We start from the raw sequence: 18620 nt of genomic DNA, 5'->3' as shown, positions 1-18620 counted from the left end.
GTCATTTTTTCTTGGAATGCTGTGTTGTTTTTTCGCCATGCATAACGCCCATTTTTTTGCCCAAATACCTCTATTTTAGTTTCATCAGTCCACAGCACCTTATTCCTAAATGAAGCTGTCTTGTCCAAATGTGCTTTAGCATACCTCAAGCGACACCGTTTGTGGCATGTGCAGAGAAAAGGCTTTTTCCACATTACTCGTCCATACAGCATCTCCTTGTGTAAAGTGCATTTACCAGTTGAACGATACACAGTGACACCATCTACAGCAAGATGATGATTTGGGTATTTGGGGCTGGTCTGTGGGTTGACTGTGACTGTTCTCACCATCCTGCACATCTGCTTATCTGAGATTTTTCTTGGTCTGCCACTTCAGGCCTTAATTAGAACTGTGCCTCTGGTCTTTCAATTCCAATTCCATTTCCATTTTAATTCCTCACCATGTTTCTCACAGTTGAAACTCAGAGCTTAAATTTTTGAGACAGCTTTTTGTATCCTTCCCCTAAACCATGATGTTCAACAATCATTGTTTTCAGGTCATCTGAGAGTTGTTTTGAGGCTCCCATGTTGCCACACTTTAGAGAAGATGCAAAGAGGAGAAACACTTACAATTGGCCTCCTTTTAAATTCTTTCTCATGATTGGATTCACCTGTGTATGAAGGTCAAGGGTCACTGAGGTTACCAAACCAATTTTGAGTTCTAATATTTAGTGCAAGGGTGCCTAAATTTATGCACATGGCTAATTCTGTTTAAATAATTCTTGCACACTTTCCATAAATCATATAAACTTTATATCACTTCAAATATCACTGTGTTTGTCTCCTATATGATATATTTAACTGAAATGTATTATCCAGACAACCAATGTTTTATAATGGAAAATCATTAAAATGTACATGGTTGCCCAAACTTTGCTATACCACTGTATATGCATTGTCTATGTATAGTTTGACTTATAACTTTTAACAGATAACTTTTAGACTAGCATGCTTGCTATCTGTTAATCATGACCTTGTCACATGTCAAAGCACTTTTTATAAGCAGTTATAATAAATGGCACAATCTTAATCAAACATTTCTGTTCATATTAATGCATGGAAGTGTGCAATTAATCCTCAGCATCGAGGAACTAATCTAGGCAATGTTTAATGAAAAAGCCTGTGCACTTCACTTTGCATTTATAGATGGTAAATTTGTGCCATTGTTGACAATCACCATTTCAGAAAGCCTCTTACCCCTTTCAATATGCTTTTACTTCATGTAATACATTCATGTGATTCAGTATGCATGGCATTCAGTAATTACAATAAAATAAAATCAAACAATGAGTTGTTCTATCTTTGGGATTTTATTCATTATTAATTTTGGGTGTAAAACAAGTTTAAGTATGTTGAACCTATGCACATGTGTTAATGTTGAACCTATGCACATGTGTTAATTATTAACAAAAGTTATGAAACAGTCCAAACGGAAGAAAATAAAATAAATTGTATTGTAGACAAAGGAAAACTAAAAACTAAAACTAAACTAAAAACAGAAGCACATTTTAAATAATAAAGTCAAAGTAAAATAGTAAATGAATATTCAGAGTAAATGAGACTGAGTACACTCAGACACAGTTGTTTGGTTCAACTGTGGGAGCGGAAAATGACCTAACAAGATGGGAGTGGCCACACACCTGTCAGACCTGTTCCTGATACTTGATTCCAGCAGGATTTTCCAATGCGTTAGTCCTTTGTTCAACCTGTATTTGTCAAGCCGAATGAGGATGGCTGAAACACAGAACCCTGCCACTACCTCTTTTCCAGCACCAACTATTTCTTTACCCCTTGGAATGGAAATATTGAGAACATATTCAGGGGCCCTGATTTGTTTGGAAATCGTAAGTGTTATTGTTCATAACTTTTCAAAGCTTACTCGTTAAACCTCTATAAAACAAAGATGTCTCTTTTGTTGGATTATGGCAGTACAGTATACACCTTGGTTTCATACATAAGTCATAATAATAAGTATACAGTATGACTCATACTTGAGACTCTGAAAGAATATAGTATTGTTAATATAGTATAAGTTTATTATGCCGATACATAAAAATATTAAGACATTTTAAGGTCTTTGAATTCAGAAAATGTATCTTACCTATCAGCAAACTGTGGTGTTTTAGTGGGTTGCAGGCTGCATTAGGCCAAATAACTAAATGACTTTATCTCATTATAATGCTGAAAATATCTAGTAATTGTTTGTAATTGTAATACTCTTTGAGTATTATGTTTCTAATATGCTATATTAAATGCAGTGACTTCTTTAATATACTTCTTTTTTATTTAGGTGTTTGGAGGGTTGGTGTGGATATTAGTAGCGTCGACGAATGTGTCTGTGCCTTTGTTGCAGGGATGGGTGATGTTTGTGTCAGTAACCATGTTCATCTGTTCATCTTTATACCTTGCCCTGTTTCTGCTGGGCCTGGCTGACAAAATTAACACTGACTGGAATTTCATGGTAAGTGTGTATAACTTTACAAATGGAAATGCACAGTGCTAAAACTATTTTTAACACATTCATAGTGAATACTTTAATGTACATTTTTTTTAACACTAAGGAGAGTCAACTAAGTACAGTTTATGGTTAAGCAGCTTGCTCAAGGTCACCGGGTTGGTAGAACAGGAAATACCAGTGCTTGCAATATAGTTTTTGAAGTTTTGTTTTAGACAGGTTAGAGGGTTTTCACTTGTTCAAGATCATTTTATAAATTAACAGATATTTACTTTTTTATCATGAAGGTCACTTTTAACCATATTCTAAACATCTTTGTTACAACTGTGTGGGTCTGTGTGGCTCCTAACACCCCAGTATAGTGATGGGGACATTATACTGTTGAAGAGCACCATCATTTAGATGAGATGTTAAACCAAGGTCCTGACTCTCTGGGGTCATTAAAAATGCCATGACTTTCATCGTAAAAAGTAACCCCAGTGTCCTGGCCAAATTCACTCTACTGGCCCTAATCAATAATCCCCATCCACTAGAATGGCTCTCTCCTCTCCACCTGTCCTGTGGCTGCTGTCACATCATCAGTGGAGGCTGCACACTGGTGGTGGTTGAGGACAAAAGCGCTTTGGGTCTATGTCAATACACAATAAACAATTCTGTTTATTTAATGATTAACAAAAATAATACAAAATCTGGTATTTATTCCTTTCCTGATTCTGAGCAATGTAGCATTGGTCTTTGAAAAGTTCGACTTTACAATACACAACACACAAGACAATTCTTTATAATAAAATACAATTTTATTGCACTATTCTGTACTAAAACATGACTACTCAGTAATCAGCCCAACATGTATCACACTTGTGTGTCACTGCAACTTTTATAATCTTCTGTAACATCCATACAATAGGAAACATTTATTCACACCATGAAATAGCAAATGTCAAGCTTTCATTCAACACCAAACTTCAAATATCTTGCACTTATTACTTTATCTATCTATAACTTTATCTATCAAAAAGGGTTATGCATAGATGAACATTCTGTATGGTCTCAGATCATAGGTTTTGAGCATGTTATCGTTGTTCCATAGACCCATTGTTTATCCAGACGAAAATGAGCAAATGTCACAAGCTTTCATTCAATACCAAACTTCAAATATCGTGCACTTATTACAACTTTATCTAACAAAAATAGTTATGCATAGATGAAAAATAGGATGATTTAATACACAATAAACATATAGGAGGCCTATAGGAAATTATTTGTAAACCCACAACCTACAACCTGTGCCCACTTTTGCAAGCAACAGGATGTGCTGTCATGCTGTTGAGATCGATTTTCCACATCTGGTCCCTTATGGTCTCAGACCATAGTTTTTTTTCCAGACAAGGGCTGGTCCTCTGAATCACCCTTTCCCTGTCATTTTTTTACGTAGGTGCAAGCGAAGTGGCAGGTATTTTCAGCACAGAGAGGCATTAGGATTCTCAGAATGGTCAATCATATTAAATTTTTCTATCTTTGGGCTGGTTTTGAGATGTGATGCTTTGTCTGTCTCGATAAGGGCTAACAGTTGCATCCTATTTTAGATCTGCATCAGTTGAACCAATTAGTCATGCGACTGAAAATCAAGTTGCTTACTATCAAACAAGTCGCGTCCCACATGAGGTTTGGTTTGTCATGAATAGGACTGGGGAGTAACAAACTAAATGTAACGTTGTTATGCACTTACAATACAAAATATAAAATAACAAAATAACTGTATTATGTTATAGTTACATTTTAAATGGGTGGTAATCAAATTACGGTTACATCCGAAAGGTTTTTTTTTTCAATACCAAAGTGATTACTGGTACCTTACTTTAGTTAATGTGGAATTCACTGTCTTCCCTCTTGTTATAGTAAAATAGCAGTCCTAGCGATAGCTGTCTTTTTAATGAGCTGTACAGGTGATTAGTAGCCTCCTTACTCCCTAGCAGAAACACTTCCAAACACCTTTAGGTGTGTGATGCATTCCCTGCAAGCTTTGCTAACAGACTGCTAGGTTTTATGACACTCCTGACCACTGTATATCTTCTAGCTTAAGCTAAATAAGAAAAGCCCTTTCATTCTTTTCATTCAGTCTTTTTCTGATTTTATTTAAGTTTAAGTAACCCCTGCTGACAGAATTAAAATTTACTTAAACCATATCCTTGTGGTCTTAGCATCATACCTCATCATACCTGCCCCTAACGACAGCAGGGAAAATAAGTATTTGACACATCAGCATTTTTATCAGTAAGGGGATTTGTAAGTAGGCTATTGACACAAAATTTCCACCAGATGTAGTCATCACACCACATATTGAATTGATAGAAAGAAATCAGAACATTTAAGTATACAAGTTGAGTTATATTAAATAAAGTGAAATGACACAGGGAATAAGAATTGAACACATGAAGATTGCATAGAAAGCCATGAGATTACCTGAAATATGTCAGTTTTGAAAGAGAAACTCTGCCCCCTATCAGTACTAATTGATATCAGCTGCTTTAGTCCTATTTGATGGCCTATAAAGGCTTCTCATTACCCAGGAGTCATACAGGAATGACTGTATGATGGGTAAAAGCAAAAAATTTTCTCAAGATCTTTTTAATCTTATCATTTTGATGAGAATGGTTATAGGTGCATTTCCAGAATGCTGAATGTTCCTGTGAGCACTGTGGGGACAATTATAAGGAAGTAGAAAGAGCATCAGTTCACCATAAACCGGCCACGATCAGGTGCTCCACATAAGATCCATGTCCGAGGAGAAGAATAATCTGGAGAGTTCTCCAAGAGCCAAGAGCCACTGGGCAGAACTTCAGGAAGACCTTGCATCAACAGGTACTGTTGTTTTAAAGAAAACTATAAGCAATGCGCTGAACTGCCATGGCATCCATGCACGCTCACCACACAGGACTCCATTGCTGAACAAAAAGCATGTTGAGACTTGGATAAAGTTTGCGAAACAGCATTTGGAGAAGCCTGTGGATTACTGGGAGACTGTAGTATGGTCAGATATTGCAATATTGAACTTTTTGGCAGTCATTCTACACACCATGTTTGGAGAAGAAATGGCACTGCCCACTACCCCAAGAACAACACACCAACAGTTCAGTTTGGGGGTACTTTTCAGCAAGGGGTATTGGCAGACTTCATATTGTTGAAGGCAGGATGAATGGAGAAATGTGCCGGGACATTCTGGATAAAACTCTGCTGCCATCTACCAGAAAGCTGACAATGAAAAGAGGGTGGATATTTAGGCAAGATAATTTTCCCAAACACAAGGCCAAGGAAACAATGAAGTGGTTTTAAAGAAAGAAATTCAAGTGGCTTTAATGGCCCGGTCAATCACCTGACCTAAATCCCATAGAAAATCTATGGAGAGAACTGAAGATCAAAGAGACCCAAGGAAAGTTCAAGATTTAAAGACTGTTTATGTGGAAAAATAGGCCAGAATCACTCCTGAGCAATGCAGATGACTGGTCTCTCCATACAAAAGGTGTCCAGAAGTTGTAATCATCAACAAAGGCTTTTCTACAAAGTATTAAATAAAGCGTGTTCAATACTTATTCCCTGTGTCTTTTCACTGTATTTATTATGACTCAACTTGTATACTTAAATGTTCTGATTTCTTTGTATGAATTTAATATTTGGCTTTATGGCTACAACTGATGGAAATTTTGTGTCAGTAGCTCACTTAGAAATTCACCTGTAGTTATTCACACCTTACATAGCCTACAGGGCCATTTCCCATACAGATAGTTTAACACCTCTATATGTGCTTGCATTAGTCTTCTGCTCTCTCCCTGGTGTTTCCTCAAGTGTGCCAGTGTGTCCCAGACAGTCTACAAACATCCAGTCCTACAACCTCACCAGGACCACCTGGAAACCCAATAGAGTGCTGTGATGGACATCCTTCAACCTAAAGTAGCCAACGCCCTGCAACAGTGCAAAACAAGTGGATTCCTGATGCCTAGCCAGCTTGAAAACCCCTGAACTGTTTCACACAAAGTCACTGTTAAAAACAGCGCATGCATAACTTAGCGAGAGACACTAGAGCTAAGGCCTTGGAAGACCATCTGCATGCAGCCAGACCCTGACTCAGCAAATCTGCAACAGTAAAAAGGCACCCTGCTGCACATCACAGAGCCAGCAGAGCAGAGCACTCTCACCCACAAACACAAAGGGGGGAGCCATAGCCTTTTACCTGACACTTGACAAGTCAACTTCCTGAAAACCTCTACAGCTGCAGAAGAAAAAGCATTTATTCAGGTGTATTCTGAAGCAGCCTGTAGAGTGACACTCAGAGGTCACAAACGAGAAGCAGCCAGACAACAATGTATGATGTAACTTCTACCAACATGACTCGAGCTAGCTTAACATCCAGGGATGTTCGAGCTACACAGAGGCCAAACAACCACCTGATGCCCTCTTGCCATCATCACTAGGTCAGTCTGAAACTCTCTTCACACTACAAACCTCCATGACGTTTTCCCGTGACCCCTGGAACCACCTGCACTCTCACCAGTGAGAGTCTAGCCCAGCTGTTCCATGCCACGTGTACCAAGGATAGCCTACTGGCTAACAACCATTTGAGCCAGACCAGCTGCAGACCTGCAGAGCCAGATCTGCACCTTGCTACAGCTTATACCACCACAGCACACCACCGGACAGCATACAACATGGCACAACAACTTTGCCCGGAGGCAACTAACAACCCAAAAGCCACCACTGCCCTCCATCCATGAGTGGCAGGTGCATGTCTGATTGTTCTGCAACATCGATGTTGTCTGCTGTTGCCTATTGGACGTACAACAATGTTCGAATGTAGCATTTTGACCAGTCAGACACTATTTGTTGTACTTAATAGAAAATCCCTAATACCCCTTTATTCAACCATGGGGCTAATGAAAGAGCAAATGAAAGCGCTATGGGTCTCCAAAAGCCAGAACAGGCCCAAGGTTCCCCTGGCAACCAACTGATAATAATTTTTTTGTTGTTGTTCTTGTGTATTGTATATTGTTTTATGCTTATTTATGCTTTTATGTATCACCTCTTAGCCTCGTCTTATCATGAGAACTATTCATGCATTGCAAAGCTTTACAAATGAGATTTAAAGGCTAAGTTATTTTTTTTATTTTGTTAAATTGTTTTATATTCATTAATATGTTGAAATAAATATTTTTATGTTCTGTATCCTTTTGTGTTGTGTTTTTCCTTTTTCTGTTTAAAAGATAACTTGGCCTAGATCTCATTTGTAAAAGGTTTACAAGGCCGAATAGTCCTCACTGAACTTACAAAAATAGTTAACTAGTTAACTATTAACAAAATACTTTTTAAAACATGTATTTTGCAATGTGTAACGAAAAAGCAAAAGTAATCTTCCCAGCCCTGGTCTTGATTGATCTAAAACTGAAGTTAGGTCAATAAACTGTAAGGACAAGAGTAAATAAGATTTACAAAAGCTTAAAAAAGATGTGCCACAAGCTTGGCACAACTGTCTTTGGGAATTTTTGCCCAACCCTCTTTGCAGTACCTCACAAGCACTATCAGGTTGGATGGAAAGCGACGGTAACCTTTCCCAGGCTTGTGCCTCGAGACAATCCTGTCTCTGAGGTCTACAGACAATTCCCTTGTCTTCATGCTTGGTTTGTGCATTGACATGCACTGTCAACCCTGGGACCGGTGTATGCCTTTTGAAATCATGTCCAATCAACTGAATTTACTACAGGTGAACTCCAGTTAAGCTGCGGAAACATCTCAAGACTGATCAGTGGAAACAGAATATAATTGAGCTCAATTTAGAGCTTCACGGCAAACGCTGTGAATACTTATGCACATATGATTTTTCAGGTTTTTTATTTTTAATAAATTTACTTTTTTCACATTGTCATTATGACATTGTCATTATGACATTCTCGAGGCACAAGGCTGGGGAAGGTTACAGAAAGATTTCTGCTGTTCTGAAAGTTCCAATGAGCACAGTGGCTTCTATAATCTATAAGTGGAAGATGTTTGGAACCACCAGGACTCTTCCTAAAGCTGGCCAGCCATCTAAGCTGAGTGATTGGGGAAGAAGGGGAGGGAGATGATCAATAACCCGATGGTCACTCTGTCTGAGCTCCAGCATTCTTCTGAGAAGAGAGAAGACCCTTACAGAAGGACAACCAATTGTGCAGCAATCCATCAATTAGGCCTTATGTTAAACATGTCAGAGAAGCTATTCACCAAATTAAAAAAATGTCTCCTTCTCCTCCGCTGCAGATGGTCCCTCTCGCCCCCTTGGAACCGGTGGTCTACAGCAGGAACATCAAAGGGTTCGCCGGATCAGGGGAACAGTGCAGGCTAAAAGCTGAGCATGTTCTGGAAGGGAGTGAGTACAGTAACAGACTTCCACAGACTATGTCTTCAGGGAGTCCATAATAAGCTTAATAGCAGCTCTGCGGTTTCCATGGCAGAGGGAAGACCCTGGAGTGGCAGAAGATGACAGAATTTAGAGAAACAATCTACTACAACATGGATGCATGTGTTACCATCTAAGGGAGGTAGGTCTGTCATTCCTAGGTGTGACCAGGGGCGATTTAGAACTGGTAGGGGGAGGAGTTTACCAGAAGGCAGGTGTCTCATACCCCTGCATTAACCTTCTCATATCCCTTGCTATCTTAGGAAACCAGAAGCCAAGTGAATAAAAGGACTGCTTTGGGATCATGGTACATACCGGAGGTTCCGGGGACAGCCCGGTGGATTGGCTGAAGCAGTGCTGGAGGCAGCTGGAGGGGGTTTCCTACTCAATGGTACTGACAATAACTTGAGATGCAAGAATGCTCTCAGATTCCTCTGTATCTTCCTCTGGAGCATAGAGATTTGCATACAGTGCATCAACTTTCACATTCCTTGGACCTGGATGATATGAAATTAATTTTTACCAGCTGAGGTTCCTGGAGTAGTACACACATGGATGGAGTCGTGATGGTTGCCCCTACTGTTGAGATAAAATGGCCCGAATAACTACGAATGGTAGCTCAGGATAGGTGCTTGAGTGAAGGTCTGTTTAAGTGTGTCCAAGGCTTCAGTGGCTTCCAGGGTCCAGGACTTGGGCTTGAGGAGGCCTGTGATGGGAGTGGCACAGTTTGGTGGTAACTGAGAGGCTTTTTTGGGGCAGAACAACTGGCTGCTTGTCCAGGGGACTAGCAGTTGTGTAGTTGTGTGAACTGATGGAGGTTGTGTGAACTGATAAATCTTGCATTGGAAGAATGACTCAGAGTAAAGGAAAGCAATCAGGTAAACAGGTTCCCCACTTTAGGATTTCCCCAGTTTTCCAAGAGAGACGAGATCATGCTATACCAAAAATGGGCCCCCTTGTCACGGGAATCAAGAGAAGGATTCAATTGTGGTTAACAACAGTTTATTAGACGATAAACAAGAGAGAAAGTCACTGATGACGGTGGAGCTCGTGCAGCGTGAGTACGGAAAGTGGGTGCCGGGACGCAGTGGACAGCCAATCCAAGCGGAATCTTCTGTAGTCAGGAACAATCCAGAAGACCGACAAACAGAGCAACATCAAGACAGGAACTCAGGACAACGGTGAGGATCTGACAATGAGAGCGCCGTTAGCTGGTCTTAAATAGCCCAAATAATGAGCCACAGCTGGGGCTGATCAGATCGCAATCAAGCTCAGACACACCCAAACACTCAGCACATAACAAACAGACACACAAGATGAGACAATGAATCCATGAACCGTGACACCCCTAGGAAGACATCAGCCAGTGAGTTCTCCACAAACAGTAGATGAATGTCTTCTGTATGAAGTAAACCAACTTGAAGTTGAATAGGTCCTAAAGTGTAGTGGACATGTTCACGGTTTAACAGCATTTTGGTGACTGGGTTTGATACACAGATTTGATGGATACACCATGCCACGCGTGGATGAGTCGCTGGACCGATTGGGAAGGACCTGGTATATCTCGATGTTAGACCTAACAAAGGGATACTGGCAGGTACCCCTCTCTGAAACTGATAAACTGATAAAGAGGGAAAGAGAGAGCGCCTCAGCACCTTGCACCATTTGTACACTGACCAGCACCTGTATTATTCACTGTTTCTTTATTAATTCACCCTTCACCCCCTGGGGTATTTATCAGAGCTCTCATTGCCGTGTGTTTCTTTACCCACGTCACATACATATACATATACATATACATATACATATAATATATATATATATATATATATCAAGTCAAGTGTCAAGTCAAGTGGCTTTTATTGTCATTTCAACTACATATAGCTGTGCAGTACATAGTGAAATGAGACAACGTTTCTCCAGGACCTGGTGCTACATGGAGTCACACTTACAACACAATACAAAAGAACTTCACATATTGAGCTAAGACAGTGTCTTAGCCACATAAAGTGCAAAGTGTGCGGACTAGTGCAAACAGCAAGGGAGTAGAGTGCAAACCCAGTGTGCAAACTAGTGCAAACATAAGACAAAATTAGTGCAAGGCAAAAACATAATTAGTGCAAGAACACAAAATACAAACAACAATAAATATGAGGTGCACAACAATAAATATGACGTGCAAGAATGCTTATGGACAGGAAGGCCATTCAGGTGTGGTTATTGAGGAGTCTGATGGCTTGTGGGAAGAAACTGTTCAGCAGTCTGGTTGTGAGGGCCCGACTGCTCCCGTACCTTTTTCCAGATGGAAGGAGGATGAATAATGTGTGTGAGGGATGTGTGGGGTCCTGTACTATATTGTGGGCTTTGCGAATGCAGCGTGTGGTGTAGATGTCCGTGAGAGAGGGCAGAGAGACGCCAATGATCTTTTCAGCTGTCTTCACTATCCTTTGGAGGGTTGTGCGATCCGATATGGTGCAATTCCCAAACCAGGCAGTGATGCAGCTGCAAAGGATGTCCCCCTATAGAACATAGTCAGGATAGGTGGAGGGAGATGAGCTTTCCTCAGTCTCCTCAAGAAGTAGAGGCGCTGCTGGGCTTTCTTGGTGATGGAGCTGGTGTTGAGTGACCAGGTGAAGTTATCCGCCAGATGAACACCAATGAATTTGGTGCTCTTGACGGTCTCCACCTTGGACCCGTCGATGGACAGTGGAGAATGGTCACTGTTTGCTCGCTTGAAGTCAACAATCATCTCCTTTGTCTTGTCGACGTTCAGAGATAGATTGTTGGCTCTATACCAAGTTGTGAGCTGCTGCACCTCATCTCTGTATGCTAAATCGTCGTTCTTGCTGATGAGATCCACCACAGTCATGTCATCAGCGAACTTGATGATGTGATTTGAGCTGTGCATCGCTGCACAGTCGTGAGTCAGCAAAGTGAACAGCAGTGGACTGAGCACACAGCCCTGAGGAGCTCCAGTGTTCAGTGTGGTGGTGCTAGACATGCTGTTCCCGATCCGGACTGACTGAGGTCTGCCTGTCAGAAAGTCCAGGATCCAGTTGCAGAGAGAGGTGTTCAGGCCCAGCAGGCTTAGCTTCTCTATCAGTTGCTGAGGGATGATGGTGTTGAATGCTGAGCTGAAGTCAATGAACAGCATTCGGACGTAGTTTCCCTTTGAGTCCAGATGTGAGAGGGCGAGATGGAGGGTTGTGGTGATAGCATCGTCCGTAGAGCGGTTTGGACGATACGCAAACTGTAATGGGTCAAGTGAAGGTGGTAGCTGTAACTTGATGTGCCTCATGACAAGCCTCATGATGATAGTCATTGAGGCACAAACCACAGACTTCTTAGGCACCGGGACGATTGTTGTTGTTTTGAGGCACGTTGGAATGACAGAGCTGCTCAGAGAGATATTGAAGATATCAGTGAAGACATCCGCTAGCTGCTCTGCACACTCCTTTAGTACTCTGCCTGGAATGTTGTCCGGTCCAGCAGACTTCCGTGGGTTAACTCTATAAAGTGTTTTCCTCACGTCAGCTGGGGTGAAGCAGAGTACCGGGTCATTGGTATGAGGGGTGGACTTCCTCACCATTGTTTGATTCTGTGCCTCAAAAGTGCATAGAAGTCATTCAGCGCATCTGGTAGGGAGGCGTCACCATCACAGACAGGTGGAGTTGTCTTGTAGTTGGTGACCACTTGAATGCCCTCAATATAATGAGAAACTATGTCATAATTATAAGATTATTACAATTCTATAATTATTATTATACTTAAAAAAAATCCTCAAAATGGGGTGAACAGGCTTTTATAGAGACCAGAGCAAAGACCAGAACAAAATTCCAGTAGTGGAAACATGCTTTTAGTGGGGTTTTTAACTGAAAAAACAAGCCTCCTTTTTTCCTACAAAGCGCACTTTAGCTTCCACTCTCCGCACATATCGCACATTTATTATTATAGACCAGGTTTAACGTTTATGCTTGAAATATTTCTATAAAGATTTTATTTTAGGCATGTCATGATGATATAAGAAGACTTGATGTTATAAGAAGAATTGATCAAACATAGTTTGGTAATAAAAACGGATCTTTGTAAGATTTTGGATGCATTTAAAGGAGCGCTTGTTGCATGCAGGATTTAAAAACTGTAGTTGCTTTAAGTGTTTGTGTGAACATAATAGCATAAAAAACAAATGATTGTAAAGTAATATTCAAAGTTCCTTGAGTTAATAAAGAGTATTAAAGTTAGGAGTTACAAGCACACCTAATTGCACAAACCTAGTAGTTTATTGATATAAAAGTGAAGGAACATCAGATGGCATGGAAAAACAGTATAGCCTAATTTATAATGAAAATGCAGCGAACACAGCGATAGTTCGATTGTCATGCCATATTAAAGAGCATAAAAAAACATTAGCCCATAATATACATATTGTTTGTATTTCATTATAAAACTGACAGATTTAGAAAACTGATACTTTGGAATGAACTGGAACTGGAAGTTAAGTGTTAGGCATCCGGCCAGAGGAGAACTGGCCCCAACTGAGCCTGGTTTCTCCCAAGGTTTTTTTTCTCCATTCTGTATGGATGAGGTTTTGGTTCTGTCATGAATGAGGGGTCTGAGGCGTGCGGATCCATTTGCAGACTTTTATTGGACAAAGGCATGGTCAAAGCAGGCAGGCGTCAAAACACAGCAAACGGAAATATCAGAGGCAAGGCAACAACAGAATCCAAAAACAGGCAGAGGTTGGGTCAGGCAGCAAACAATCAGAGTATCAAAAAACAGGCAGGGTCAAAACCAAGGAATCAATAACTCGGAAAACACAAGGAAACTAGGGAACAACAATAGTACAGGCGAACAATGCAAACTGCAGGAGAGGGGCCTGCTACAGCATTTATAGTGCCACAAACAGGAAGCAGCAGCAGAGGGAGTGATCACAGATCATCCAGTGGTAAGGGCTCCCTCTGCTGGCTTGGTGACAGGTTCCTTGCCGCTGTCACCTCTGGCTTGCTTTGTTGGGGACACTTAATTTCTCTGAATTTGATTAAAGAGACAAATTAATAACAAATTGATTAATCATCATACATCCCTATCATTGTATTCTTCTATTTTATACTGTTCAGTGCTTTGATACAATCTGTGTTGTTAAAAGCGTTATATATAAATAAAAAGTAATTGAAAAGTGAATGTCTCCCAGTCCAGGCCAGTTGCATGCGCAAATGTATATATCAAAATATTAGGCTATAACTTTAATCTCTTTAAATATTAATCTCTTTAAACTCTTTATACTTTATTTTTTGTAATACTTTACAATTATTACAAATTATTCTCGTAATATTATTCTCGTAATATTATTCTCGTAATATCTATTTGACGCCTGCATTTATTTAGGCTGTTTTCTCGTCTGCAATATGTCTCCTTTGAGATGTCAAACAAATGTATACTGGATGGCTTTAAGATGTGTATGATTTAGAATGTATGTAAGTTACGATCATTAAGTTTCTCAGAATGATATAAAGAAATAGAAAAATAAATAAATGTTTGGTGTGACCATTTTGCATTTAAAAATATTTTTGACCTAGGTTCAGTTATAAATAAAAGCGCAATAAAAAGTGCAATAACCTCATTGTATAGATTTTATAGATATATTGGCGTCTTAGAGATGTTCAGTCCTTATGGAAATTTAATGAGTGAGTGAGTGAGTGAATTTATTTATTTATTTAGAAATACAATCTAACAGTATTATCTAAAATCTAGCCTTTGATCTAATGATCTGTACACATAATAAACTTAAATTGTCTCCCATTGTTTACAGGATATGTTCTACCATTTCATCGCTATGCTGTTTTATTTTGGTGCGTTTTTGCTGGAAGCTACAGTTTCATCTGCCGGTACATATGCCAACAGCACCTGCATACGCAGACCCCGTGGCAATATAATAACATTTCTGGACTATAGAGAATATAGCATTAATGTGACTGCTGCGGTGAGTTATTAACACTACCTTTTATTTCCCTTGTTTTTTATTTATTGCAATTTTCAGATTCAATAATTGAAGGTTTTTGTTATATAGAAAGAACACACTAAACACTAAATTAGTAAAACAAATATGCAAAAATATGCAAATATGCAGAACAATAATAATTCACACTGATGTGAAAATGAATGTATGCAGCTATTTCAAAATATTGTATCATGAAGATTAAAGAAAAGTGATTTTCTTTTCTTATTACGCCAAGTATAAATTGTACTCAAGTGTTAATTGAGATTCTTGTTTCAACACTGAATTCTACATGCTAAGTAAAATAGCTTAAAAATAAACAATTTTTTTGACAGAAATACAAAACTTTGATTAAAGGGGAAAACAAAATATAATGGCACAATGGCAAACACATCTATTTAATGTAACAATAATTAAAATGCAGCACAGTGGAACATAAATCTATCTTTTACACCTTATGCATGTAACTTTCTTTTCTAAGATGAATATAAAATAAGAGTTTTTGGAAAAAAACTAAACATTAATTTAAAATGCAAGTATACAGCATGTCCAAAGATGATACTTCTATATAATTATTAATATAATAAATTTGATTAATGAATGATCAAATAATGTAATTTTTTTAGATTAAATACTAACTCATTGATGGTCCTAATAGTTGTACAATATATCATTATAATACAATCTATTGATTTCCAGGAAAGAACATCACTATTCCTCAAATTATCAAATCACTACTGAAAGTTGAAATGAAATGAAATGAAAGTTGAACTCATGATGTATACACACAGCTACACAATGCCTTTTCACCTTACAAATTGTGAATTTATTTCTTGAAATTGTTAGATTTTTTTAAATTAAGTATTTTCCTTGTGAGAAATCATTTTTGTTCCATCATCAATTTTACAAAATATTTTGCACATAGTTGAAACTGCATCAAACATATTTTTTTAATAAAGAAATTTCTAAAAATGTAAAAGGATACAACTTTGTAAAACACAAAAAGTTTCATGCTCAGATAATAGACAAATAATGATACAGTGCAACAGATCTTTCACAAAACAAGATAAATATAAATAAAAAAGCACACAGGGAAATGCAAACACCAATCTTTTAAGTACTAAGAGTACTAAGAAATTGTAAAAGTATTGTTACTTAAGGAACAATTTTCTTGAAAACAAGTAAAAGTACTGAAAAATAGTAATATGAGTCAAGTAATACTAAAAAGTAGTCTGCTGACAAACTACTCAAGTTACAGCTTTAGTATTTTTCTTTTTTATATAAAATGACACGATGTGAGCATTATGGAGCACTGTATGTACTGTAATGTCTGTTTCACAATTGAGACCCAGGAAATGATGGACAAATGCACCAGAAATCACTACAAATGAATAACATGAAGCTGTGACTGATGAAACTTAATAATCACAATAATCACACAATTGAAACGCAACACTAATTGACATAGCTTGTGTATATATATATATATATATATATATATATATATATATATATATATATATATATATATATATATATATATAGTATTTGACACATCAGCATTTTCATCAGTAAAGGGAATTTCTAAGTAGGTTATTGACACTAAATTTCCACCAGATGTAGTCATCAAGCTACAAATATTGAATTCATACAAAGAAATCAGAACATTTAAATATACAACTTGAGTCATAATAAATAAAGTGGAATGACACAGGGAATAAGTATCAGTACTAATTGATATCAGCTGCTTTAGTCCTAACTCATGGTCTATAAAGGCTTCACAGGAGGCACACAGGAAAGACTTTATGATGGGTAAAAGCAAAGAATTCTCTCAAGATCTTTGTAATCTTATCATTTTGATGTGAATGGTGATAGGCGCGTTTCCAGAATGCTCACTATTCCTGTGAGCAATGTGGTGGCCATTATCCAAAAATGGAATCAGCAGGTACTGTCTGTTTCAAAGAAACTATAAGCAATGCACTGAACTGCCATGGCATCCCTGCATCGCCACCACACAAGCCTCCATTGCTGAACAAAAAAGCATGTTGAGACTTGATAAAGTTTATAAAACAGCATTTGGAGAAGCCTGTGGATTATTGGGAGACTATAGTATGGTCATTCTACACAGCATGTTTGGCAAAGAAATGGCACTGCCCACCATCCCAAGAACACCATACAAACAGTTAAGTTTGGGGGTGCTTTTCAGCAAGGGCTACTGGCAGACTTCAATAATATGAAGACAGAATGAATGGAGAAATATACATTCTGGATAAAAATCTGCTGCCATCCACCAGAAAGCTAAAAAAATGAAGAGGGTGGACATTTCAGCAAGATAATTTCCCAAACACAAGGCCAAGTAAACAATGAGGTGGTTTTAAAGAAAGAAAGAAAAATCAAGTTGCTTGAATGGCCCGGCCAATCACCTGATTCCTCACCTCACTCCTCAGCATTTTGTGTCAATAGCCCACTTAGAAATCGCCTTTACTGGTAAAAATGCTGATGTGTCAAATACTTATTTTCCCACTGTATATATATATAAAAATGGCACACACAACGTGTCAATATGTCAAAGCTTTGAAGAAGTACATCCTTAAAGTCATTTTAGCATCATGCCTTAAGTTTGTATGCTAGAATTTTATTTTTTGGGTGAACTGTACTTTTAAAGCATATTACTAGTGGTTGTACAGTATTTATGATTTTTCAGTCATGTTGAGTCACTGAAGACTGGAGTAATAGCAGATGAAATTTCATTTTTGCATAACTGAAATAATTTATATTTTAAAGTATATGAAAAGAAAACCAATATTAGAAATTTAAATAATATTTCCAATATTAAGGTTTTTCTGTATATTTTCATTGATTGACTGATTAGTCTGGAATTATTCAGTGATTTGCATACTATCCTACCTTACCTATCCTACTATTAACCTAATGCTGTAAAAATGATTGAAAAAATTATTATAACAGTGTTATTTTCTTTCTCCACAGATATTTTCATTTATAGTGACTTTGTGTTATGGCTGTAGCATGTTCATGGGCTTCAGGAGATGGAGAAAATAGCACACAAAAATGAAGCTTGTAACCGATTCATAATATTAAATATACTGTTATGGACATTACATAAGGTGATAATGGTTTACCAAAATGGCTCTTAGGACTTTAGTCACATTAAAGTACAATTAATTATTTTTATTTGTATATATATATATATATATATATGTATGTATGTATAGTTGTGTGTGTGTGTGTATATATATATATATATATACACACACACACACACACACACACACACACAACAGTGAAACCAGAAACTATAACAGCTCTTCACTCTTTCCCACATTTTGTTAAATTACACGATCATGTTTCTACTGATCATTAGATGTTTTATACAAATATCCAAGCCATAAAGTCCAAGGAATTGTGTAGACTCTCAGAGAAAGAATTATATCAATGCACAGATATGGGGAAGGGTACAAAAAAATTCTGCAGAAGCATATAGTCTCTTTTACTTTCAATAGAAGAAATTTAAAAGAACCAGAGCTGGACTTCTGGTCAAACTGAGCAATTGAAACCTAAAAATGTGTGCCTGCTGCTCCCATCCACCCTCATCTTGAGAGGTGAAGAGGTGACAATTGCTTGACTTCATGGCTTGGTTTGTGCTTGACATGCATTGTTTACTGCAGGACCATATACAGACAGGAGTGC

General features: G+C 38.2%; 1 protein-coding gene across 2 annotated transcripts; it reads left to right on the top strand.

Annotated features, from left to right (window-relative positions):
* The first annotated feature begins 1698 nt into the window (after positions 1–1698).
* On the top strand, positions 1699–18336 carry mal2 (mal, T cell differentiation protein 2). Of its 2 annotated transcripts, none has more exons than XM_043261969.1 (4): positions 1699–1882; positions 2392–2499; positions 14727–14897; positions 17901–18336. In XM_043261969.1, the coding sequence occupies exons 1-4, from the start codon at positions 1763–1765 to the stop codon at positions 17970–17972; spliced, it is 471 nt and encodes a 156-aa protein (XP_043117904.1). In that variant the 5' UTR covers positions 1699–1762; the 3' UTR covers positions 17973–18336. The 2 variants fall into 2 exon arrangements, with proteins under 2 accessions (XP_043117904.1, XP_043117903.1); XM_043261968.1 differs by having other exon boundaries at positions 1704–1882; positions 2329–2499.
* Positions 18337–18620: the final 284 nt, after the last annotated feature.

The sequence above is a fragment of the Puntigrus tetrazona genome, chromosome 16 (assembly GCF_018831695.1).
Source record: "Puntigrus tetrazona isolate hp1 chromosome 16, ASM1883169v1, whole genome shotgun sequence".
NCBI classification, from domain to species: domain Eukaryota; kingdom Metazoa; phylum Chordata; class Actinopteri; order Cypriniformes; family Cyprinidae; genus Puntigrus; species Puntigrus tetrazona.
This window is presented reverse-complemented; position numbering and strand designations above follow the sequence as displayed.

What these genes read in the sequence shown, in the direction of transcription:
- mal2 (XM_043261968.1), top strand. Translation starts at nt 1,763, where the DNA reads ATGAGGATGGCTGAAACACAGAACCCTGCCACTACCTCTTTTCCAGCA. An exon ending in CCCTGATTTGTTTGGAAATC is followed by an intron (nt 1,883 to 2,328) that starts GTAAGTGTTATT and finishes TTTTTTATTTAG; the next exon opens with GTGTTTGGAGGGTTGGTGTG. An exon ending in GCATTAATGTGACTGCTGCG is followed by an intron (nt 14,898 to 17,900) that starts GTGAGTTATTAA and finishes CTTTCTCCACAG; the next exon opens with ATATTTTCATTTATAGTGAC.